General features: G+C 41.3%; 1 protein-coding gene across 1 annotated transcript in view; it reads left to right on the forward strand.

The window, feature by feature from the left end:
- Nucleotides 1-4372: 4372 nt before the first annotated feature.
- KDR (kinase insert domain receptor) overlaps nucleotides 4373-27370 on the forward strand; it is a 35441-nt gene continuing 12443 nt past the window's right edge. The window contains exons 1-16 of the mRNA XM_077279746.1: nucleotides 4373-4611; nucleotides 6278-6350; nucleotides 7027-7214; nucleotides 8592-8731; nucleotides 9859-10027; nucleotides 10412-10551; nucleotides 12855-13023; nucleotides 15913-16027; nucleotides 16106-16257; nucleotides 16351-16507; nucleotides 17904-18027; nucleotides 18515-18623; nucleotides 20314-20646; nucleotides 23716-23862; nucleotides 24057-24188; nucleotides 26901-27007. Of these exons, the coding sequence (XP_077135861.1) occupies nucleotides 4545-4611; nucleotides 6278-6350; nucleotides 7027-7214; nucleotides 8592-8731; nucleotides 9859-10027; nucleotides 10412-10551; nucleotides 12855-13023; nucleotides 15913-16027; nucleotides 16106-16257; nucleotides 16351-16507; nucleotides 17904-18027; nucleotides 18515-18623; nucleotides 20314-20646; nucleotides 23716-23862; nucleotides 24057-24188; nucleotides 26901-27007 (2322 nt within the window). The 5' untranslated portion in view covers nucleotides 4373-4544. The remainder of the gene's footprint in view (nucleotides 4612-6277; nucleotides 6351-7026; nucleotides 7215-8591; nucleotides 8732-9858; nucleotides 10028-10411; nucleotides 10552-12854; nucleotides 13024-15912; nucleotides 16028-16105; nucleotides 16258-16350; nucleotides 16508-17903; nucleotides 18028-18514; nucleotides 18624-20313; nucleotides 20647-23715; nucleotides 23863-24056; nucleotides 24189-26900; nucleotides 27008-27370) is intronic.

Below are 27370 nucleotides of genomic sequence, written 5' to 3' on the forward strand. Positions count from 1 at the left end.
CTCCAGGGAGAGGACAACCCCCCCCCCCCTCAGATTGGACACTTGGGAATATAAACTAAATATAACTATAGAAGAGCTGACACTCTAACCTCCTTTGAAGCAGAGACCTCATGCAGTGACCAGGTAATTACCACAAAGGACTATCATGGGAAAAAGACAGAATCTAAGATTAGTATATTCAAGGGGCACAAAAGTGGAAAATGTAACACCTGGAGATGTAACTCTTGTTCTCTGCAAAGAAAAACTGAACAATAGCAGCTACACATCTCTGCAGTCCAGATAGGAATATTGGGTTTTGCATTGATCCGATAATTATGGTAGGTATATGATCAGTGTAGTAGTGAAGGGACGAACATACCACATTCACTTACATCACTGTGGAGCCATTCCAATCCCTCCAACTTAATAACAATCCAATAGATGAAGCTACGCAACTTATGTTTTCTAATGGGCTGGGTGGTGGAACCACTGTGCCGAAGCCCAAGGAAAACCTGGAGGGGCATTAATAGGAGCCTCCTCTAATTCGACCATGGATATGCAGCAGCATACGATACCGAGATCTGAGGAGAGACAAGGGAGGTGGTCCAGGTGCGACTCCAGGACTGACCTTGGTTAGGTGGCAGCTGACTCCCTAGGAACGGGTAGCTGAGGTGGCCCGAGGGAATGTCCCAACAGTCGCAGGAAGATAGAATAAGACACCAGGAATCACGGATGCAGACTGGACCGGTTGATGGAGAGATCGGCACTAGCAAGTGCAGCTGGACCAGATGCAATTGAGGTATACTCTGGCAGGTGCAGCGGGACCGGCTGATGTTGAGATGAGTACTGGCAGGTGCAGTGAGACCAGCTGATGTTGAGATAGGCAATGGCAGGTGCAGCGTACAGGGACCTCAGACCTCACAAGAGTGTTAGGAAATAACAACAAACAACATTGCACAGGCACATCCATGTTGGAGGGTGTGCCTTAAATAGTAAGTGTCCTCCAGCTATTGGCTGGGGACACTTTAGGGGAATGCGCATGGCCCCTTTAAGAAAAGAAAAGTGTGCGTGGCGGTGACCTAAGAAGAGAGCCCAGTGACTTGCATGTGGTGCACGCACTCTGGGCACCTGTAGATCCAGAAGGAGGAGACGGAGCAGGTCGGGGGACACGGTGGTGAGTACGCTGGCATCTATCCAGGGGAAGAGGGAACGCAGACAGAAATACCGACACTACATGTTTGATCTCTATGTAACGGTAAAATCTTGAAAAGAAATATGACATCAATATCTACCTCCCAGAAGCTTCAGGGGTGAAGATATCATGTAAGTTGGGGATCTCATACAATTCTAACAGACCCAGCACATGCCACAATCTGCCCCCACGTGAGCTCATTAAGGGGAGGCATGTAACCTTGGGCTACTGGAACGGAGTATTTGTGTTTGGGTCATTTGTCAGATCTTGGAAGGTGCAGCTTGCTGTAGATCATGTCTGTTTCTTAAGGGTACACTGCGTCTAAAGAGCACACATACCTTTTAATTTAGTTGTAGAAATCTCAGTAATATTTTGTAATCTTGATTGTTAGCACATTATTTAGAAACAAACCCAGTCGCATGAATGGAGCAAATGTCCAATCACAGAAATACGCTGATATATTCATACTAGATGGTGGCCCGATTCTAACGCATCGGGTATTCTAGAATATGTATGTAGTTTATTTATGAAGATTTAAGAATAATGCAATGAATACACAGGATTTTCCGGGTAAAATATATACATTATCAGTGAAGCGGTGTTTAAATCCCACGCCAACATAACTGATTGGTCACGGCCGGCCGGGCGTGACCAATCAGCGCAGCGGGGTTTAAATCTCGAACCAATATCGCTGATTGGTCGTGGCCGGCCGGGCGCGACCAATCAGCGAAACGTGGTTCAAATCCCGTGCCAATTCGCGGCCGGTCTGCACCTGTCGCTGATTGGCATGCTGGCCGGGCGTGACCAATCAGCGCAGCGGGGTTTAAATCTCGAGCCAATATCGCCTATCGGCTGGCCAGGCGCGACCAATCAGCGCAGCGAGGTTTAAATCCCAAGCCAATATCGCTGATTGGTCGCGGCCGGACTGCGCCTGTCGCTGGTTGGTCGCAGGCAGCTGGCGAGACCAATCAGCGTTAGAATCGGGCCACCATCTAGTATTCATATAAACATTGGTGCTTACATTTATGTTTTAACCTGTCTTCCATGTTATTCTCTCCCTCACAGACTGTCCTCCATGTTATTCTCTCCCTCACAGACTGTCCTCCATGTTATTCTCTCCCTCACAGACTGTTCTCCATGTTATTCTCTCCCTCACAGACTGTCCTCCATGTTATTCTCTCCCTCACAGACTGTCCTCCATGTTATTCTCTCCCTCACAGACTGTTCTCCATGTTATTCTCTCCCTCACAGACTGTTCTCCATGTTATTCTCTCCCTCACAGACTGTCCTCCATGTTATTCTCTCCCTCACAGACTGTCCTTCATGTTATTCTCTCCCTCACAGACTGTTCTACATGTTATTTTCTCCCTCACAGACTGTTCTCCATGTTATTCTCTCCCTCACAGACTGTCCTCCATGTTATTCTCTCCCTCACACACTGTCCTCCATGTTATTCTCTCCCTCACAGACTGTCCTCCATGTTATTCTCTCCCTCACAGACTGTCCTCCATGTTATTCTCTCCCTCACAGACTGTCCTCCATGTTATTCTCTCCCTCACACACTGTCCTCCATGTTATTCTCTCCCTCACAGACTGTCCTCCATGTTATTCTCTCCCTCACAGACTGTCCTCCATGTTATTCTCTCCCTCACAGACTGTCCTCCATGTTATTCTCTCCCTCACAGACTGTCCTCCATGTTATTCTCTCCCTCACAGACTGTTCTCCATGTTATTCTCTCCCTCACAGACTGTTCTCCATTTTATTCTCTCCCTCACAGACTGTCCTCCATGTTATTCTCTCCCTCACAGACTGTCCTTCATGTTATTCTCTCCCTCACAGACTGTTTTACATGTTATTTTCTCCCTCACAGACTGTTCTCCATGTTATTCTCTCCCTCACAGACTGTCCTCCATGTTATTCTCTCCCTCACACACTGTCCTCCATGTTATTCTCTCCCTCACAGACTGTCCTCCATGTTATTCTCTCCCTCACAGACTGTCCTCCATGTTATTCTCTCCCTCACAGACTGTTCTCCATGTTATTCTCTCCCTCACAGACTGTTCTCCATGTTATTCTCTCCCTCACAGACTGTCCTCCATGTTATTCTCTCCCTCACAGACTGTCCTTCATGTTATTCTCTCCCTCACAGACTGTTCTACATGTTATTTTCTCCCTCACAGACTGTTCTCCATGTTATTCTCTCCCTCACAGACTGTCCTCCATGTTATTCTCTCCCTCACACACTGTCCTCCATGTTATTCTCTCCCTCACAGACTGTCCTCCATGTTATTCTCTCCCTCACAGACTGTCCTCCATGTTATTCTCTCCCTCACAGACTGTTCTCCATGTTATTCTCTCCCTCACAGACTGTTCTCCATGTTATTCTCTCCCTCACAGACTGTCCTTCATGTTATTCTCGATCTAGTATATGTATGTAGTTTATTTATGAACGCTGATTTGTCGAGGCCGGCCGGGAGCGACCAATCAGCGACGAGGCATTTCGGTTACAGACAAACAGACCCTTAGACAATTTATATTCATATGTGGGCTCGTATTTTTAGTCTGAATGCGATCCCACAAAACATTGGATCGCACTCGGACCAATGTTATGCTGTGGGGCCGTGCACATGTCCGAGTTTTTCCTCAGACCAACTCGATCCAAGGAAAAAATCGCAGCATGCTTGATTTGCATCTATAAATCGGATCTCACTCAGGCATGCAAGTCAATGGATCCATCAAAAAAATTGAGTGCCTTCCGATTTTCATGGACTGATTGAATGGAGAAGATGGAGATTTATTTTTCATCTCATATCATATCATAGGAATTTTATTTAAATTAAAATTATATGAATGATAAAATATATAGAGTATGATATAATATTTCATCAGTAAATAAAATCCTTGAGTTGTCCTCTTCCATAGAATTGGTACCCAGCTGTCCTGGGATCCTGAATGGCAATTTTATTATGGTTTATTGTCTGTTGGTCTCCCCAACACATATGTATGTGGGTATATTAGTGGAATTGTTGTAAAACTTCAAACATCAGAAATCAGATCTGTACTAATGGGAAGAACTCATTTGTCAGACTGCCAACCTTATGAATGAAAGAGGGCGTGGTTCTGCAGGGGGCGTGGCCTAGGAGTAGAGGCACAGGAGCTGCCAGTGCTCTGCTGTCAGTGTCTCTGTGCCTGCTGCTGGATCTGCATCTGAGCATCCTGAGCCCTGAGCGCAGCCTTGGATTAGCCTACACACACCCTTCCAGCCATTGTGGGACCTTGCACTGCAGAACTGTCCATGTGTCTGACAGCAGATCTCCTCTGATTCCTCCCAAACTTCTCACTTGGGATATTATTGACCCAAAGAAGAAGAAGATGAGGAGTAAAGTGATGCTGATTGTCCTGATAAATTGCTGCTTGGTGGGAGTTCTTTCAGCTTCAGGTAAGAGATCCCCCTCTGGAGTTCTGGGATGTTTATTATTATTACTTTACTTTGTTATTCTCCTGAGATCAGTTTTTCCCATTGTGTCGGAATACTGCAGATGCCAGAGAATATCTGTTTATTACGCAGAGATTTCACATTGGCCAAGTGTCCCATAAAGATGTCATTAGTTTTATGTGATGGGAACACTTTCCCTCCAGTATATTCCTAACTATGATCCATGATCAATAAAAACACCAAAAATGTGAACGCAACTTCCCATGGATCGAAAAGATTTCAGTTGATTCCATCTGGTTACTTTTGTGGCAAAAAGGGAACAATTATTGATAAGATGGCATCTATTGCAAGGAAAAGTTATTAAATCTATGATCAGTGCTAGTAGTAAGAAAAAAACGTGGTTTTTTTAATAGTCACACCGAGTGAAAACGCAATAAATTAAATGTCTGACTGTATATTATGAGATAAGGTGCATCCATCTGCTTAAGTCACAGAAAATATTATTCAATTATAGTTTGCCAGATAAAAGCGGTGCCAAACTGTGTTCGTAAAAATGCCTCATTGTATGGGAAAAGTTTCCAAAACTTTTGTATATTTGACAATTACTTTTATGCGTGTTATGTCCAAAATAGCAGATCCCAAAAAGCGTTTTCTCAGCATGTTTGATATTACATGGGGACTCTACCGTACCTCTCTATGCCTCTAAATTCATGAAGAGATATATGGAGGTGTTTTATGCAGGTGCAGGTATATGTGACATTTTAAAGTAAAAATTGCTTCATTTCTCTCTTTTATTGCTACATTTTATTTTTTTAATTTTTTTCAGTTACAATGTTAAATTGTCTATAGAACTTGCTTACTCTGCATCATTAAGTTATGGTGAAAATATATAGTGGCCGAAAACAATATTGATCTGCAACATGTGGCTATTTCGTTGTGAAACTACAACACCCATCATCCAATAAGTACAACTCTACCTAGCGCTTACTTGCTGAAAGCAGTTGTTCCTGATTAGCTGTAATGTGACAACTTGCAGACCACCATTATACTGTATATGAATATATAGTACCACTCATGTATGTAATTTGGGTTGATGATGAATAACGATGTCTCATGTATCACCGTTATCACCGCACCCTTACTGGAATATTAGGCAACTTTATGGGATATTGCGCTTTAAATGTGCAAGTTGTTCGCTTGTGACTTTATACAATGGAACAGAGGAAGTGCACACTGGAACACTGCATGGAGACAACATCATTGATATCTCATTAACACTAGATTAATTAGTGCTTGTTGGCACCATAAGTTTCCAAATAGCGAGCAGAAGACTTATGATAGTATTTTAGCACTGACGGAGGGGGAGTGAGATCGTCAGATGAGGGCTACCACATTTTAATGTCACAAATCCTTTTATAAAGACCTTGGAACTGCCCTGGCAGAATAACAGGAACTCCACCCAAGGTTATGAATTGATTTGCTAGCGTTTTACCTCTGGGCCATCTGCACTATCTTCCTGTTATGATAGTTATAGTTACAAATATATTATTTTCTACTGAATGATCTATGCAATTAAGTTTTTTTAATTATTTAAAGATTATTTTATAGCATTACCTTACATAATTTTACATTACATTACGTTGTTGTTGTTGTTGTTTTTTCTTTCCAGATACCCCCATTTTAAGTACTAAGAATGCCAATCTCTCCATAGCTTCAAACCATACACTAAATATTACTTGCAGGTATGCTACATTGTGTTCAGAAAATTGACATGAAAGATGTGTTCATCTCTATGTTACTTTTTACACTCTGTCCTGAGTCGTTACAGCTTAATAGTTTTTATTATTTTTGATACATAGATAAATTAATCAACAGCTGAAAAATTCCAACGCTGGGTTTAAGACATTTTTGATCAGTGGATGTTCGAAATGGTTGAAATCAGCTACTTCAGCAGATTTATACCTAATATGTGTGACTAGCAGCTAATTGTGGATGATCCTACTGCTGGCAGCCTCAGCACTCGGGTGTTAATGATGGGAAAACTACAGGGCATCAGTGAACTCCTGAACGGGGGGGGACTGAGCTCTTGCCGTTCCCTAGATGAGAGATTTTTATTAATCAGTTGAACATGTCTTAATAGAGGACAATGTTTAAAGTAAAGTAGAGATTTGCAGAAAGTAGTGATCCTAGATATTACCAAAAAGCATTGGATTTGTTGCACTAGTTTCCCCTGCGTACTTGGACAATGTCCTGTGAAAGTGGAAATGACCCTGTCATGTATAAGTCATACCCCCATTATACATATACATGGTGTTAGACGTGTTAGTGTTTCACCATTACACATCAAGTCATTATCGAGATCTGGAATTGTAAAATTTGAAGAAGATTTTATGTAAATATTAATTCTCTATTTTTCAGTGGGGAGCAACCAGTGGTTTGGTCATTGCCCAGTCCTGTTGATAGCCGCCTGTCACTCTTTGTGTGCAATGAAAGTGTCTATTGCCAGACAATTGTTGTATCCCAGTTCACTGTTAATGACACAGGAACGTACAAGTGCTACTATGAAGGCAGCAGTAGTGTCTCCGGGGTTCACGTGTCCATTGGTGGTAAGTGCATACATGTCACTAATATAGTTTAAAAAATAAAGAAAAGGAGCACAGATTAAAATAAACTCCTGGAGCAGAGCTGCCAATGGTTTGATCCAAAGAACAAAAAAATGGCAAGAGAAGTAGAACTTCAGTTCCACTTTGTGATTAAATTAAGCATTTGGTGAATAAAGGATTGTGAATTCGAAGGCCGGCTTCTTTCTACTTTTGTTAGAGTACATGAAGATAGACTTTGAATGGGCATTCTGATTGGAAGAAGTCATCACTTATCCAAAGGGACATACTCTAATGCTCTACCATTGCTCTGGATAGGTGATAATTTCTAGAATGGTGGGGGTCCGACTGGCGAAACCCCCACTGATCGCCAGAATGAGGCACTTTTATCACCACTATAATGGAACAGCAGTGTGCATGCTTGACCACCAATCGATTCATTTTCCATGTGAATGCCGAAGAGCTGTATTGGGCTTTTTACAGCAGTTTCATGGACAATGAATGGAGTGGCTGTCATGGATGTGCAACGGGAATAAAAATGCTTAATTTGGGTTATCAGTGGTCATACCCCCACTAGAAGTGACCACCTATGTTGTGCATAAGTGATGACTTCTACCAACCAGAATAAATCTTAAAATCTTGTGTCTGTCTTATAATGTTTCCATTTAATGTACAGTTGAGTGAGATGTATTATTGCACTTTACCATACACAATGCTCAACTAGTCATCATAACCAGTGATAGGGGAAAAAAAGGGGAGGAAGCAACCTAAGACATCATGTCTTCCGTCCCTGTAATTTAACCAACATCTGTTGTCCTTCACACATGAGCCTTGTAATCTATGTCCTTTATTGTGTTTGGACAATGACTCTGTGAGGTCTTGTAGGATTTATGATTTTTGGAGTGTCCATAAGATATTGATTCTGACCCTTGAAATAGGCATATGGCAAGATTAATTAATATTTAGTATGTATCAGTGAATTATTTTCTATATTCCTCCCAACAGAGGTTGGAAAGTGGTGGCAGACAGATGCCAACCTTCTTGCCATGAGATCAAAGGAGACCTGGAGGGTTGGTGGGATGGTCCTGGACTAGCATTGTAAAAGAATGACCTCCTCTCTATGTATGCCTCTTAAAGTAGTGACTTTTAATTACATTGGTATATCCAACTGATTCCTTTCTGAATAAAGACCATTTAATTGACTATTAATGTTCCAAAAAGTCTTTTAATAAAGTTTTAGTGAACTAATTATCTGTCATGATGGTAAAGGCTTAAATAAAACATATTTCACATTTACAACTGAACCCTGTGACCAGCTCTGGTTCTATTACTGCTTTATGATGAGTATGATGCCTATATTTTCAACATTCATTTCATCTTTAGATCAGAGCTCTCCATTTGCGTCATCAGCTAGTGACACCCCTATTGTTGTGCGCATTCCTGGTGGCGATTCTGCAGGAAATCAGACTGTGGTAATCCCATGCGTTGCTTCCCGAGAGGATCTCAACGTAACCTTGCGCACAGTAAGGAATACTTACATTTTAGAACGTTTTCCATGCGCCTTTGATTTTGAATATTGCACCCGTTTCTCTTTTCTGTTTAATGATGTGAGATACTGTGACACCTTATAATTACAAGCAGATTTTAGAATTTGCTCGGGATTTTCAAATTGATAATAGGCCCATCTGTCTCATATTTTACCCATTTCATCTGAATGGAGAAAGGAAATCTGCAAGTAAGATTGGCATTCTGTAGAATATGCAGTTCCATGTGGGTATCTGCACCAGCTGGAATTTTTCCAAGGTATCTGCAGGGTGTGAACACTCCCATAATGTCTGTATATTTATATGTGTGAAGCACATAGTCATTGTTAATCTGTGTCATTTAATGGCCAGGGTAATTCTAGAGGCAATCCTACAGATCGCTATTAATTGCTTTGGTTTAATAATTTGCTTGTTTATGGGATTCTGATCAATTGGGTCACATACATGTTATTATTGCATGAATTCAATATTTTTGTCTTTAAGAGAATCACTCAATATGATCACCAATCCTAAGCCATCTATAGGGAAGAAATTTTCAACTCTTTTAATATGAAAATGAGCTACTAAGATCTATGGGTTGGACATAGATCTCCCTGGGAATCTACCACCAGAGCTTATTTTAAATGAAAGGAAGAGTTACCAGTGTGAGACATGTAGATCAGAAGAGCAGACTGTCAGTCATTACATGTCTCACACTGGTAAGATAATGCAGTCACTAGAGTTGCAAAAATTTTTTACATCCCCTTGGTGCAACAACCACATTGCTAGTTCATAGCTACCAAACTACAGCATTGTGAACCTCCTTCTTTCAGCCATGCTTTAGTTTAGTAGCCATGCTGTAGTTTGGTAGCCATGAACTTCTTAATCTTCTGATTATTAGACCCTTGACAGTATTACATTGTGGCGTAACGCTCGCATGATCTGGCACCATGCCTTCTAATCAGAAGAGGCACTGGGGATGCTGGTAGGCAAGAGAAGGTTCACAATGCTCGAGTTCAACAGCCACAATGCATCTACTGGAGCTTGCAAATCTTATTAACTCAAAAATGAGTTACACCTTTACTTTGTGTAAATTAACTGATTTAATTGTACATATTTTCATTCAGAAATATGCTGAAAATGCATTTGCTCCAAATGGGCACAGTATACATTGGAACTATAAAAAGGGCATCATCATTCCGAGTGGACTGCTGAGGTTTTACGATATGGTCTTCTGTGAAACTATTTTGAACGGACAAACATACAAATCCTCCAACTTCATTATTGTCGTTGTAGGTAAGCATCAGATATTAGTTCTCCAGGAATAATAATCTACTATAATGTGATATAATATGAATAAACCAAAATAGCTTAATATAATCATCATCGTTGTGTAGTCATGTCAGGCCATGTGCACATGTTGAGTATTTTGTGAGTTTTTTTACATCAGTATTTGTAGGCCAAAACCACGAGTGGAACAATTAGAGGAAAAATGTAATAGAAACACGTCATAATTTCTGAATTTTTCACCCACTCCTCGTTTTGGCTTACAAAAACTGATCTAAAATACTGACCAAATATTAAACATGTGAACGTGGCTTAGATGGTGAGATCTCACAGAATTACTCTTCCTTGTAGACGATACATAGCGTCTTATTGTGTTTTTTCTCTTTCTTTTAGAATTTAAAATCTTCAGTCTTTCAATCACCCCCCACCCTCAGATCTATTTGGCTGTTGGACAGAAGCTGGCACTATCTTGCAGTGCACAGACGCAATTCAATGTCAGAGTTCAATTTAAATGGGACTTTCCTTCAATGGGGGTAATTTGTGCTTTTTTGTTGCTTGTTTAAAGAGTTTCAATTATTCCAGAGGAATTGTAAGAATCAGCTATTGGATGTACTGGAGTCAGAATCAGTATTTATGAACATGTGACTTCCTCTGCAGTTTTTGCCCTCTACACTCTGGTTCTTTAATTAGCAATTTTGGCTCTCAAATCGGAAGCCCCACATTCAGGAACACAATGTCCTCCAACCCACAATCATGTTTTTGCTTTTAGCGAACTACTAAAGAGTTCTGATCAGTATCCTTGGCGAGCTTCACATGTTCTCCGGCTTCTCTCATTGTAAGATGTAGATGACCCTTTATTAACAGTGAAAGCTCCAATTACTTTATTGATTCATAAGTTTGCCATGAGTGTAGAGATTCTGAGCTGTTATAAACAGAGCATGAAGCAGGTTTAGAGATAGAAGAGTATCTTACAGTAAAAGAATGGTGCATAGTACACATTGGCATCATGACTGCTTTTGGATCTACAGTGGCATATAAAAGTTTGGGCACCCCTTCTCAAAATTACTGTCATTGTGAACAGTTAAGCTAGTTGAAGATGACATTATCTCTAAAAGGCCTAAAGTTAAACATGACTCTTTACTTTGTATTTTAGGTGTCATTTTTTACATTTTATAAATTACAAACAGGAAAATGGGCCTATTCTAAAGTCTGGGCACCCTTGGAGATGTGTGTGCTCAGATAACTTTGACTAAAGGCCCCGTCTCACATAGCGATTTACCAACGATCACGTCCAGCGATACGACCTGGCCGTGATTGTTGGTAAGTCGTTGTGTGGTCGCTGGGGAGCTGTCACACAGACCGCTCTCTCCAGCGACCAACGATCAGGGGAACGACTTCGGCATCGTTGAAACTGTCTTCAACGATGCCGAAGTCCCCCTGCAGCACCCGGGTAACCAGGGTAAACATCGGGTTACTAAGCGCAGGGCCGCGCTTAGTAACCCGATGTTTACCCTGGTTACCAAAAAAAACAAACACTACATACTCGCCTTTCGGTGTCCGTCAGGTCCCTTGCCGTCTACTTCCTGCTCTGACTGAGCCGCCGTAGAGTGAGAGCAGAGCGCAGCGGTGACGTCACTGCTGTGCTCTCACTTCTCACTGTACGGCCGGCAGTCAGTCAGAGCGGGAAGCAGACAGCAAGGGACCTGACGGACATCAGATGGTGAGTATGTACGTTTTTTTTTTTTTTACATTTACGCTGGTAACCAGGGTAAACATCGGGTTACTAAGCGCGGCCCTGCGCTTAGTAACCCGATGTTTACCCTGGTTACCAGTGAAGACATCGCTGGATCGGTGTCACACACACCGATTCAGCGATGTCAGCGGGGCCTCAACGACCAAAAAAACGTCCAGGCCATTCCGACACGACCAGCGATCTCGCAGCAGGGGCCTGGTCGCTGGTACGTGTCACACATAGCGAGATCGCTACTGAGGTCGCTGTTGCGTCACAAAACTAGTGACTCAGCAGCGATCTCGTTAGCAATCTCGCTATGTGAGACGGGGCCTTTAGGTATCAGACCATAATTAGGCTGTTAGGGTTGTGGCTTGTTCACTATCATCACTAGGAAAGGCCAGGTAATGCAAATTTCACAGCTTTAGAAAAATCCAGCCTCCTGTAACATTGTGCCAAAGAACAGTCACCATCAAAATAGCAGTGCATGTAAGACGCCCCAGGAATCTCACAGAACTGGAAGAATTTTCCAAAAAAGAATGGATGAAAATCCCTCAAACAAGAATTGAAAGACTCTCAATGGCTACAAAAAGCGTTTACAAGCTGTGATACTTGTAAAAGGGGGTTCTACTAGGTACTAACCATGCAGACTGGCCAAACTTTTGAATTAGCGTTTTTCATTTTTGTAATATTTGAAATGTGAAAGATGAAAAAAAATAAACATATATATATTTATTTTTTTAATTTTTTTTTTGCATAAAATACAAAGGAAATGTGTAATCTTTAACTTTAACCCTTTTAGATATTATTTCATCTTCAACTTCCTTAACTACAATAACAATAATTTTGACCAGAGGTGCCCAAACTTTTACATGCCACTATGTCCACCAATATGTAGATACCCTGTGAAAATTAAATACGATTGTTAATTAAGGTATAAAGCACTATAAATATTGTTATTGCTGTACTTCGGTTTTTATAATCTCAATTACATGGACAGTGAAAGAAATGGTAATAAATGTATAATTTACCAAGAGTGAAATCTGTTCTTTATGTGAAGTGAATACTCAGATTTTATATTATACATTTCTTTTTTTGTGATATTAGGATAACAGAGCAATTGAAAAATTATCCAGATATCAGTTAACAAGTGTTCTGAACTACACGGGATCACTGACTATAGAAGAGGTAACTTTGGAAGATGAAGGGTATTATAGCTGCACAGCAGACACTGGAGGCATGAGTAAGACTAACACTACCAAGGTCATTGTATATGGTAAGTAGAGACTTGTATTGACAGGTACTTATCATTTACAAAAAAACAATATGTATTATATGGCCTTCTATGTGCTGCTGATACCCCACCGATCACTCAGAAAAACACTCTTCCTGCACTAACTGAGTGCTCAGAGCAGTGATAATGCTCAATGCTCAATATTAAGTCTATATGTTCGAAATCCACTTTGCTGAGAGAGGTGTAAGGACCTATAGATTTACTATTGAAAATGATAGCTACCCTTTAAAGGGAACCTGTCATCAGGATTAGCTTCTCCAAGCTAATGGCATGCACAGTATATAAAGCTCTTTAATGCTTATTAACCCCTTAGTGATGGAGCTAATTTTGACCTTAAAGGGAATCTGTCACCTCATTTTTCGCATATAAGCTGCGGCCACCGCCATTAGTGGCTTATCTACCGCATTCTATAATGCTGTAGATAAGCCCCCGATGTAACCTGAAAAACAAGTTAGATTATATTCACCTAGGGGTGGTCCGGTGCAGTCCGGGGCCGATGGGCGTCGCAGGTCCGGGTCCGGCGCCTCCCATCTTCATGCAGTGCGCAGGCACCGGGAAAGGTTAGAGAGGCCCAGTGCCTGCGCACTGCAGTACTTTACGCTGCCCTCAACAGGGCAAATCAGTATGCCTACTCAGAAGCCGGGACACAAAGCAAGGAGGATCACGACATCATATAAAGATGGTAGGCGCTGGACCTGGACCTGCGACGCCCATCGGACCGGACCGCCCCTGGGTGAGTATAATCTAACTCGTTTTTCTTATCTTTCAGGTTACATCGGGGCTTATCTACAGCATTACGGAATGCTGTAGGTAAGCCCCTAATGGTGGTGGTTGCAGCTTAAATGCGAAAGGTGAGGTGACAGATTCCCTTTAATGATCAGGCCAAAATTTTTAAAATCTGACCAGTGTCCCTTTATGTGGTAATAATTCTGAAATGCTTCAACAGATCCCAGTGATTCTGAGACTGTTTTTTGTGACATATTGTACTTAACCCCTTTCTGACCTCGGACGGGATAGTACGTCCAAGGTCAGAATCCCCACTTTGATGCAGGGCTCCGGCGGTGAGCCCGCATCAAAACCGGGACATGTCAGCTGTTTTGAACAGCTGACATGTGCCCGCAATAGCGGCGAGTGAAATCGCGATTCACCCGCCGCTATTAACTAATTAAATGCCGCTGTCAAACGCTGACAGCGGCTTTTAACCGGCGCTTCCGGCCATCGGGCCAGAAATTAGCAAATCACTGACCCCGTCACATGATCGGGGGTCAGCGATGCTTCTGCATAGTAACCATAGAGGTCCTTGAGACCTCTATGGTTACTGATGCCGGTTTGCTGTGAGCGCCACCCTGTGGTTGGCGCTCATAGCAAGCCTGCAATTCAGCTACATAGCAGCGATCTGATAATCGCTGCTATGTAGCTGAGCCAATCGAGTGGTGCCAGCTTCTAGCCTCCCATGGAGGCTATTGAAGCATGGCAAAAATAAAAAAAAAGTAAAAAAAAATGTGAAAAAAAAATGAAAAAAATATAAAAGTTTAAATCACCCCCTTTCGCCCCATTTAAGTTAAAACAATTTCAAAAAATCAAACCTACACATATTTGGTATTACCGCGTTCATAATCGCCCGATCTATCAATAAAAAAAGCATTAACCTGATCGCTAAAAAGCGTAGCAAGAAAAAAATTAGAAATGCCAGAATTACGTTTTTTTGGTCGCCGCGACATTGCATTAAAATGCAATAACGGGCGATCAAAAGAACGTATCTGCACAAAAGTGATATCAATAAAAACGTCAGCTTGGAACGCAAAAAGTAAGCCCTCAACCGACCCCAGATCATGAAAAATGGAGACGCTATGGGTATTGGAAAATGGCGCAATTGTTTTTTTTAGCAAAGTTTGGAATTTTTTTTCACCACTTAGATAAAAAATAACCTAGACATGTTTGATGTATCTGAACTCGTAATGACCTGGAGAATCACAATGGCAGGTCAGTTTTAGCATTTAGTGAACCTAGCAAAAAAGCCAAACAAAAAACAAGTGTGGGGTTGCACTTTTTTTTGCAATTTCCGACGTTGGGGGATGCTATAAGCTTATTCCCAATCTTGGTTTTAAAATGGCAACAAGGGAATAAGGCGTCTTTTTAATGTGTATCGGCGATTGTTAAAAAGTTAAATCCTTACCTTACTTTTAGAAATCCATTTTTCTGTTTCAGAAAAATCCATAGTTGACATTGTATGCTAATGAGTTGCAAGTGCAGTGGGTGGGGAAAGACATTACAGCTCTCCTGCTTCCTCCCTATTACTCACCCACTGCCTACCTCCTGTCTCTGCCTTACAGGTCACTCATGTTTAAGTAACCTTTCAGTCAGAGATAGGAGGCAGGCAGTGAACGGGGGATAGGCAGAGGCGCAACAAAGCTGTAAGCGCAGTACCCGCCCACTACACTTGAGACTCATTAGCATACAATTTCAACTATGGATTTCTCTAAAACAGCAAAACTGATGTCTACAAGCAAGGTAAGGATTTACTCAGCATTAAAGTGCCTTTATATGCATACTATTAGTTTGGGGAATAAAATTCAGATGACAGGTTCTCCTTAAGTCAGGCACCTCATCAATTGCCACCGAATTACCAAGTTTCCACTGGGCTCTCTGTTTTCTCTGTCATTCTCCAAATTACATATAGATTAAGAATAGTAATAAAGTACCTTTACTGTATATGTATCTGACATTTTGCTGTGAGAAGGATGACAATCCCTGTACAGTGGCAGAATAGGTGGATGCTAGTTAAGCAATTGAAATGAATAAATATAGTAACTGATTACAGTTTTGAAAATCTGAACATAGATGTAATTTGCATCTAATTTCTATTCACAGTAAAGCCATTTATAACTATGGATGAAGAAATGGAAAAAGTCATTGTGTGTAAGACTGGAAACGACATCAGGATACCAGTGAAATTTACGGCGTTTCCCGATCCTGATGTGGCATGGTAAATCCATTGTAAAAAGTTTTATCATGGTACTTTCTTTAATTCACCTTTGGGTTTAACTATGATTTTTTTTTAAAGGATGAAGAATGGAAAAATGGTGCATCAAAGGTACCGATATTTCCTGTCTATCAGTCACTGTGATGAAGATGCCATTGGGAATTATACTGTTACTCTCACTAACCCAACGACAAAGGATTTTGAGAGACACACATTTCAAGTCTTTGTACATGGTGAGTTTCAGTTGTTTTGTATTGTCTGAAGTACAGATGTTGTTAGTCATATGAAGGAGTTGACAATGAAGTTGTGCCTATGTTGTTCTGCAGTACCACCGCAAATAGGTGAAAAAGCGGTATCCTCCACCCTGGAATCATACAAGTATGGCAAAGCGTTCTCTCTCACATGTACCGCATATGGAGTACCAACCCCTCTGAGCATTCAGTGGTCATGGCAGCTGGAAGAAGAGTGCACATACCTACCACAGTGAGTACTTTTATATTGACAAGTCTTGTGCTCCAGAGAATATTATTGCTATCACATATACTAGATGGAATATGTTATTATTATTTTTCAATAGGCTACATTTTTTACATAAAAATAGTGCCACACCTGTCCACAGGTCGTAAGGGGTATTGCAGTTCAGCTCCATTCAATTTAATCAAATGGAATTGCAATACATCCATGGATAGTTGTGACACTATTTCCAGAAGAAAACACTCATGTCTTTAAGTGTTATTACCTTTAAGGTTAGTTGTATACATTTGGTACTTTATTATAATGTCATGTGCAGGGAGCTGCCAATCACTTATGTGACATCTAAAATTTGGGTGAAGCATTAGAATTTCCCTGGACATAAAATTTGTTGTTTTTTTCTAAATATCAGAGATTCCTGGCAGCCTCCCATCTCCACCTTATCAATAGTAGGAAAATGCATGTTCAGCAAATCGAAATTTCCGTTGGACTTCTTAATTGTTTAATTCGGGAAACAGTTATGGCATACCTAATGAGAGGACTTATGTTTGCCCTCTTTTCTACCAGTAAAGTCCCAGTGGGAATTATATTCGTCATGGCCAGAAGATGACTCAGTATATTGTTTCACCAGATATCTTTTTGCTGTTTCAGTCTTTCTTATCTAAGTCCACAATGACTCTTAGTACCAACTCCGAAGAGCTCTTTGTATTGGCACTTAAGTATGTCTGTGGACCTCTGTAGTCAAATGTCCTATCATGTCTTCTTTTATACAGTAGTTCTTGAGCGAAATGAAGTCTGCAGCAAGCTTTTTTTAAGACTATCTGTGTGAAAGGCCCTCCAAGAGGAAATGTGCTGATTGATGTACGGGGTGATAGCCAGGGATCCTGCGCTGGGACCACATGGTTTCCCTTATCAGACCTCTGCATAGCTTTCGGCTTCCTGCATCAGAGGCTGGAGTATTCCGCTTTCCTGTTGTTGTTGTCCAGATAACTTCCTTTGACTTCTTCCTCTGGAGCCCTAGTGCTTCCTACCATTCCATAGAACAACACTAAGTTGATGCTTTGGTTTTGTGACCATGCTGCTTCCTCACATCCACATAAACTAGGAATTATGAATTTATGAATGAATTTGTTTTTTCTTCTTATGCCCCTCCCTCTCTTCCTCCCACCTCAATGTTTTCTTTCCTTCTCATCACCCTCCCCTGCTTCCTACGACCTCAATATTAGTGCTAATTTTGGAAAAGATCTAGAGAATTCACCTTTTCACCCGGACAATTGTATTTATTTACCAATCATTGATCTTCTCAGTCTCCACAGAACTTGAATTCAGCCCATTGTTTAAGGGTCATTATATTTCTGGAGATTGGCATACATTTTATTAACATCTAGTTATGTTTCCTTCCTTCTAGACTTTATCATGCAGGGAAAAATCCCTACAGTTGTTCCAAGTGGAGAAATATTACTGACCAGAACGGAGGGAATGTAATTGAGACACCAGATATTCGTACTGACATCATTGAAGGAAAACTAAAGGTGGGATTATATTTTTCATCTACATGAAATCAACTGTAACATTTACTAAAAGGCAATGAAATGTGGTCAATATTCGGTTAATGAATAATACAATTTTTTTAAATATTTTTGACGCACAGATATTTTTTACATTTTTGAATTTTCACTTAAATTCAAAAATAAAAATTCTGTTCATCACTAAAATCACACACAGCTTTCTATTACTTCCTAAGGTAATCTCAGAAAGACCTTTGAAGCTATTGTTAAAGTGACAATGTTTCTTCATACTTATGTAGACCTTAAGCACATGGCTCGGAGGTTATGTGGTTATTTACGGCTCTGCATTTGGAGCTTCTGGGATTCCATGTGCCAATGTACAATGCCCTGATGTGTGCTCTTCTTCCTACATTACACTGCCTACATATTACTAAGAGAATATTTTTTTCTGACAGTACTTCTTTAAGCCGTCTTTTTACCACGTTAAATATTCTTTTGTTTTTCATTTTAGACTATAAGCAAGATGCTTATTTCATTAGCTCATGTATCTGCTGTCTACAAGTGCACCGCCACTAACCAGGCTGGGAGCGATGAACACATCATTCCTTTCCATGTGACAAGTAAGTTTAATAAACTTTTACATTGAAGTTTTTTTTTTTACCTTGATATTGCTTGAAATAATTTTCTCATCTTGATTTTTTTTAAAGTTAAGTCTAGTTATAGTCGTAGCTGTTTTACGAAACTTGCTGGTTAAATGAGTTGTCCAGTAAAAGCAGTTTATCATCTATCCAAAGGATAGGCAATTACTTGCTGTTGCTGAACGATTGGTGTCCCACCGACCAATCGGTTGATCAAGAACTTAAATTCCCAATGAGGAACTTTTATCACTGTTAAAAAATGGAGCATAAGGTTGGATGACGGACCTATGCTACAATTGTTCCCTATGGGGCTGACAAAATTGATTTCAATGCTCAGCAACACTATAGGGAATGCACGAATGAAGCGCTGGTTACACACGCGCACTTCCACTCCATGGATAAAAGTTCCCCATTCAGCAGATCAGTGCAGGTCTCAGCGGTCAGGCCTCCAGTGATCAGGAAGTTGTTACCTATCCTATGAGTAATCTATGGATATGTCAGTTCACCATGGGGGCTTGTTCACACATCTGATCCTTATTTGGCTTATTTCTGCATTAGTATTTTGTTACAAACACATTCTGAGTGTTTGCATGTGTGTTTGAGCCTCTGATGGACTATCTCCACTCTGGAGATCTATGACTTTATACATTGATTCATGCATGTTTATATTTTGTATATATGACAATTGTTAGGTGGTTATTTATATATGATTTGGTTCTCAGGGAGATTGATCAGTTGGCTTACTACAGTTATTTGCAAATTGCTATTGCACGACTCGTTAAAGGGTTAATTGTGACTTGTAGGATCGCTACTCCCATCAGGTGGCGCTATAGAGTTAAGTCCTCTTTTTCTCAGAAGAGGCAATTTGCATATTTAAATTCCCAGAGGAGCATTGCACGGCGAATAAGCCTCCTTACCTTGACAAGCCAGCTGGTATGTCACTCTCCATAAGGAGAAACGTTACCCCTTAGACTATAGTTATTTGAACATTTCATTATTGTATCACATAGCCTGTTAGACACCCAATATTTTTTTTTTTCCCAGCCATGGACATTTGACATCATTCTCCCTGGAAATCCTTTCATTGCCTCTTTTATACCTGATCTAACATGTATTCACAATATTGACTGCCTTTTTAATAATTTTTGAAGATTTCTGTAATTTTGCACATTTCCTTTTTTACTTGCCTTTCATTGTCTTGCATGTTGCTCCATCATGATTTTAATTGTTTTTAATTGCATTCTTTGTCTGTCTTGGCATTGTTGTTGTAATAAAGCCTCTTTCTATTTATTATTGCCTTGTGTGCACTATATTTTGCGCTCTTTCTCTTTACTATTTCTAACTCTGGTTGCGCATTGAGTAGCACCTGGCTGTATGGTGTAATTGTATTTTATTAAGTGGTGCCCACCTTCTTTCCATTTCATAATCTATGGCTATGGAAATCCCGTGGATAGGTAATAATTTGTTTTCACTGGAAAAGCCTTTTAAGTTCGGAAAGAACAATTTATCACTACTCAAGGATTAGATGTTTATTAGATGTTTTCGACTCATGGCTTTATGATGCAAACATTGGCCTCTGGGGAAGATCAGATCACCAATGGTTTGCAAATTCAGGTTTTGCTGTACAATGAGAGAAACAACACCATAGTAACATACCTCATTGTGATTTTAGGGGGCATCGATGTCCGCATGCACCCAAGGGGCAGACTCACTGAGCATGTCAATGTGACTTTAAAATGTATTGCTGATAAGTTCACCTATGGAAGCTTAACGTGGTTCAAGCGGAAGTCTCCAGGAGCAAGGAGCTGGTCACTGCACACGTGTGGAAATCTCACCAACCTCATTAAAATGAATCAGTCCACACTGGATGTCAATGGAGAATACATGACCTTGGAGCTGACTCTGCATAATATCTCCTTGGTTGACCAAGGTCACTATGACTGTGTAGCTCAGGAGAAGAAAACCATTCGGAAGGGCTGTTTCACTACTGTATTAACTATTCATGGTAAGGGAAACATACGGTAATTCTAGCAGATCACAGATCTTTTTTCAGAAATGTAAAAAAATGTTGTTGTTTTTTCCTTTGCATTAGGCTTGTTCAATTTTCTGAAGAGAAAAGCACAAAAAAACAGAATGTTTGCAGGCATTTGTTAAACTATGATGACAATGAGTTCTATTAGTGGCTCACGCTCACGGCTGCATTTTCGGTCCGAGTGCGATCCGACAAGACACTCCGGTCAGAGAAAAAAATTGCTGCATGCACTTGGATCACATCTGAGTGCAGTCCGATTTCCAAGGACTTACAAAATGGAGTTTTTTTTCTCCATCTTCTCCTCATCCAACAGAATCGGATTGCACTGTGTTCACACTCTAAGGCTACTTTCACACTAGCGTTAACTGCATTACGTCGCAAATGCGTCGTTTTGCCGAAAAAACGCATCCTGCAAAAGTGCTTGCAGGATGCGTTTTTTCTGCATTGACTAACATTAGCGACGCATTTGCGACGCAATGACACACGTCGCAACCGTCGTGCGACGGTTGCGCCGTGCTGTGGGGCACCGTCGGGACCAAAAAACGTTACATGTAACGTTTTTTGCTCCCGACGGTCCGCTTTTTCCGACCGCGCATGCGCGGCCGGAACTCTGCCCCCACCTCCCTGCACTTCCCCGCACCTCACAATGGGGCAGCGGATGCGCTGGAAAAATGCATCCGCTGCCCTCGTTGTGCGGCGGAGACAACGCTAGCGTCGGGGACCTCGGCCCGACGCACTGCGACGGGCCGAGCCCGACGCTAGTGTGAAAGTAGCCTAAGGCCTTTTTCACACATCCAGATAATTCCGGTACTGGAGAAATTGGTACCGGAGTTATCCGTGTCCGTGTGTCCGTGTGCTCACGTGGCACATCAGTGCATGTGACCCCCGCCTCCCACCCCCAGTGCGCCGCCCGGCCCCTTGCAGAAGAAATACTCACCCAGCTCCTGCAATGTCTCCTCTCTCCTCTCAGCGCTGGCCCCTTGTCCTGTGTGAGCGGTCACGTGGGACCGCTCATTACAGTGAGGAATATGCGCATATTACTCACTGTAATGAGCGGTCCCACGTGACCGCTCACACAGGACAGGCTGCTGGCGCCGAGAGGAGAGTGGAGACATCACGGGAGCTGGGTGAGTATTTCTTCTGCAAGGGGCTGGGCGGCGCACTGGGGGTGGGAGGCAGGGGTCACATGCAAGCTTTATTTTTCAAAAAAAATAACAAAAACGTGATCTTTCATCTCTTCTCTCCTGCAGGGAGAAGAGATGAATGCCGCCTTCAGCACCACACAGGGGGGACAGCGCTTACTGTAGCGCTGTCTCTCCTGCGGGCGGTATGTGCACACGGAGGAGAGTGCACACTGTTCTCCGTGTGCACGTGTGCAGGACGTATTGCTGTACATGCTGCCGGAAAAAAATGGACATGTCTATGTGTTTTCCACACAGACATACGGTCCGTGTGAAAACATGCACATGTGCAGAAACACATAGATTCTAATGTGTCTACGTGTGTCAGTGTCTCCGGTACGTGAGAAAACTGTCACTACATGTACCGGAGACACTGACGTGTGAAAGAGGCCTAAGCAGAGTTTGATCAGAGTATCAATTGCATAATTGACCCGATTCTCTCAGATGAGAAAATACACGCTCGTCTGCACCTGCCCTAAGAGTGCTTCAGCAGGCAGGGTAGCACCCAATGGGGCGTCTGCCTCATGTTTCCCAAAGTCATAGCCACCTGAGGGCATGAACAAGCAGCAACACTGAGATGTCAAGTGTTTAAAAAAAAGAAAAGAAGCAAAATGGTTTCCAAAACACAAGGCAATACAGCTTACTAAAAGAAACCATTTTCAGCTCGTTACCTGTTAAGCATGTGTACAACTAAATGTAAAGAAGTAAATCAGTGCACATTATCAGGACTGATGACATTTACTGACATCAAGCAGAGGTTTTGTATATAGTGAGGATTTCAAATGCTAATATATGAAGGTGGGACACAAACACGTGTAACACATCCATATACACTCACTGGCCACTTTATTAGGTACACCATGCTAGTAACGGGTTGGACCCCCTTTTGCCTTCAGAACTGCCTCAATTCTTCGTGGCATAGATTCAACAAGGTGCTGGAAGCATTCCTCAGAGATTTTGGTCCATATTGACATGATGGCATCACACAGTTGCCGCAGATTTGTCGGCTGCACATCCCAAAGATGCTCCATACAAGGCAGGATGGATCCATGCTTTCATGTTGTTTACGCCAAATTCTGACCCTACCATCCGAATGTCGCAGCAGAAATCGAGACTCATCAGACCAAGCAACGTTTTTCCAATCTTCTACTGTCCAATTTCGATGAGCTTGTACAAATTGTAGCCTCAGTTTCCTGTTCTTAGCTGAAAGGAGTGGTACCCGGTGTGGTCTTCTGCTGCTGTAGCCCATCTGCCTCAAAGTTCGACGCACTGTGCGTTCAGAGATGCTCTTAGGCCTACCTTGGTTGTAACGGGTGGCGATTTGAGTCACTGTTGCCGTTCTATCAGCTCGAACCAGTCTGCCCATTCTCCTCTGACCTCTAGCATCAACAAGGCATTTCCGCCCACAGAACTGCCGCTCACTGGATTTTTTTTCTTTTTCGGACCATTCTCTGTAAACCCTAGAGATGGTTGTGCGTGAAAATCCCAGTAGATCAGCAGTTTCTGAAATACTCAGACCAGCCCTTCTGGCACCAACAACCATGCCACGTTCAAAGGCACTCAAATCACCTTTCTTCCCCATACTGATGCTCGGTTTGAACTGCAGGAGATTGTCTTGACCATGTCTACATGCCTAAATGCACTGAGTTGCCGCCATGTGATTGGCTGATTAGAAATTAAGTGTTAACAAGAAGTTGGACAGGTGTACCTAATAAAGTGGCCAGTGAGTGTACATACTGATACATGGTGCCAAGCACATAGGTGCACTTCACTTTTCAGCATCTAACATTTTAGAATCAGTTTATAACAAATATATTGTTATAGGCATTCTCTTTTTCTTAATATTTTATTATCTTAACAGCTCAAAAGCATCCAATTATTCATGATGATCTGAAGAACCAGACCACCAATGTCAGTGAGACTATGGAGGTGCGCTGCCTCGCCACTGGATTACCAGAGCCACAAATTCTATGGTTTAAAAATTCTGATGCTTTGATTGGGGATTCAGGTATTGATATTTTCCTTTGTCTTTGAAATACAAAATGTATTTTCCATATTTATCTCCATTTATTTGTGTTACATTAACCTATTCTACAGTACTGGTATAATTATGTATTTACTCCTTGTTGCAATTAATTACATGCCACTATGTGTTTCATCATACATCAGTTCACTCACACATGATTGCATTCTTCATCACAGGTATTATTCTAAAAGATCACAACAGAACATTGACCATACAGCGAGTTAGAAAGCAAGATGAAGGATTCTATTCCTGCCGAGCCTGCAATGATTTGGGTTGTGCAGAAGCTGGAATGTACTTTACAGTATATGGTAACTACACTCAATGCCCACCCAAAAATAAGGAATTACTGTTAATTACATATATGTTTAACTCACATGTTATTATTGCCTATCAACCTCAATCTTACAAGGAGTCAAGAGGTAGAACACGTGTATGACTACCGCTTAATTTAAACAGGAGACATAGTACTCCCATTCTTTTGATCAAAATATCAATGTGAGTGAGTGCCGGATTCTTTGATATTTTGAATATATGGAGTGGTGTCCTATCCGGGCACCCATCCACACAGAGTGGCGTTTATTTTTGTCCTGCATTCTTTTGATCAGTGTGGGTCCTAGCTGTGTGACCCTCTACACTCACATATATTGATCGCCTATTTTGATCATTGCTAGTACATGTCATTTATGTAATATTACAACCAGTGTAATCCCTCTACTTAATTGGGAACATGTTTAGCTATCGAGTATTATTTTTTAATTTAAAAGAACCAATAAGATGAAGATGGCGCTGAGATTTCTATCATCATTTTCTTATAATCCTTTAAAATCTTGATATTCTTTTAACCCCTTCAAGACACAGCCCTTTTTCATTTTTGTGTTTTCGTTTTTCGCTCCCCCTCCTTCCCAGAGCCATAACTATTTTATTATTCCGTCAATATGGCCATGTGAGGGCTTACCTTTTGCGGGACGAGTTGTGCTTTTGAACGACACCATTGGTTTTACCATGTCTTGTACTAGAAACAAATTCCAAGTGCGGTGAAATTGCAAAAACAGTGCAATCCCACCCTTGTTTTTTGTTTGGCTTTTTTGCTAGGTTCACTAAATGCTAAAACTGACCTTGCATTGTGATTCTCCAGGTTATTACGAGTTCAGATACATCAAACATGTCTAGGTTTTTTTTTATCTAAGTGGTGAAAAAAAATTCCAAACTTTGCTAAAAAAAGAGAAAAAAATTGCGCAATTTTCCGATACCCGTAGCGTCTCTATTTTTTGTGATCTGGGGTCAGGTGAGGGTTTTTTTTGCACGCCGAGATGACGTTTTTAATGATACCATTTCGGTGCAGATACGTTCTTTTGATCGCCCGTTATTGCATTTCAATGCAATGTCGTGGCGACCAAAAAAACGTAATTCTGGCGTTTTGAATTTTTTTCTCACTACGACGTTTAGCGATCAGGTTAATGCTTTTTTTTATTGATAGATCGGGCGATTCTGAACTTGGCAATACCAAATATGTGTAGGTTTAATTTTCTTTTTTTTAATTGTTTTATTTTGAATGGGGCGAAAGGGGGGTGATTTAAACTTTTATATTTTTTTTATTTTTTTCACATTTTTTAAAACTTTTTTTTTTACTTTTGTCGTGCTTCAATAGCCTCCATGGGAGCCTAGAAGCTGGCATAGCCTGCTCGGCTCTGCTACATAGGAGCGATCCTCAGATCGCCCCTATGTAGTAGAATTACAGGCTTGCTATGAGTGCCGTCCACAGGGTGGCGCTCACAGCAAGCAGGCATCAACAACCATAGAAGTCTCAAGGAGACCTCTGGTTGTTATGCCAACGCATTGTTGACCCTTGATCATGTGACGGGGGTCGGTGATGCGTGCATTTCTGGCCTGATGGCCGGAAGCGGTAGTTAAATGCCGCTATCAGCGTTTGACAGCGCCATTTAACTAGTTAATAGCGGTGGGTGGATCGCGATTCCACCTGCCGCTATTGTGCACACATGTCAGCTTTACAAAACAGCTGACATATCGCGACTTTGATGTGGGCTCAGCGCCGGAGCCGACATTAAAGGGGGAGACACGACATGCGCAGTACTAGTACGGTGCATGTCGTGAAGGGGTTAATGAATAATACACCCTTGTCCTCTCAAGGTCTCATCATTTGAAGAGCTCCAAAAGAGCAAAAAAATTTCTAATGAGCACCAAATGAAGAGACTTGTAAAAACAACTGCAACTAAAAATGTGTTCCCTAAAAGCAATTATTTTCCTATGGTGGGTTGTAAAGTGAATGGTAGAGCCTGATAGTTAATAAGGACATCTTCTCCATGCATGTTCCCAAGGTGTGTTCCTAAAGTAGAGGTGACAATATCACAAGGATATGCCACCACTTTGATTGGTGAGAATCACACGGACAGAGTCCCTGCAATACTGAGAATAAAAGGGGTGGCAATGCTGTCTAATTCATGAATCTGTCTAAAATAGCTGGAAAGCCCACATGATATAAAAATCTTAAAACTAGCTAAACTAGCAATGACAACTTGGAAAAAGGTGCAAATCGTTTGATGTATTTGTTGCAAATGAAAAAGTCACTAATTAAGAGGTATTCAAGCCAAAAAACTGCAATGATAATTCTGATCCTGTGTATCCAAGTATCATTTTAAACTCCATTAAATATTTCGACAAAAAATGCAGTTATCATTTTTCCTTTCTTTAAGTATTGGATAATGACTGCAAACATCGAATGTATATAAAACTTCAATGTAGAGAATCCAGTTCATTTTGGGTGTTGTACCATGAACTTGGGACTTTTTGCCCCAGTAACTCTTTTTTATTAAGGCTTAACTCAGCAGTAGACTTTTTTCACCTACCGAATACATGCTCTATTGAATCAACAAAGCAGAGGGCCTAATTTTCCTCAGTAATCCTACTTGCTGGCGATTAATGGACTGTGCTTGATGACTTTACAGCTATCCTAAAACTGTGAGCTGACATGAACTGGCAAATGTTCAATTGTTTCCCTCCAGACTCAGAAGAGAAAACAAATCTGGAACTCATTATTCTGGTTGGCACCGGTGTGATCGCCCTGTTCTTTTGGTTACTTCTCGTAATCATCCTTCGGACCGTAAAGAGGGTAATGAATCAAGTTTCTCTACTGTCCCATTTGTATGTGCCTGACATGACAAATGAAAACTGATGGGGGACCTTTTGTTTCACTTTCTTCCCATTGTACTAATGTCAACAGACACATTTTCCCTTTCAAAGCCATAAAACTCTTGCATGGTTTACTAAGTATGTATTAATTTGATTTTAATTGCAATTGCCGATAAAGGAAAACATTCCAGGGCATTCTTTGCTTGTTATGAGCAGAAAATTAATTATGATCCGTGTGAACAGCTTTAAGGCTGGAGATCTGAACCGTAGGAGACTGCTGGCCCTCTTTTATATTGGAGAACATTTGAGTGGTTTTTTTTGTTATAAAAGTGTCACGAACTTT

Source organism: Ranitomeya variabilis, chromosome 1 (genome assembly GCF_051348905.1).
Source record: "Ranitomeya variabilis isolate aRanVar5 chromosome 1, aRanVar5.hap1, whole genome shotgun sequence".
Lineage (NCBI taxonomy): Eukaryota > Metazoa > Chordata > Amphibia > Anura > Dendrobatidae > Ranitomeya > Ranitomeya variabilis.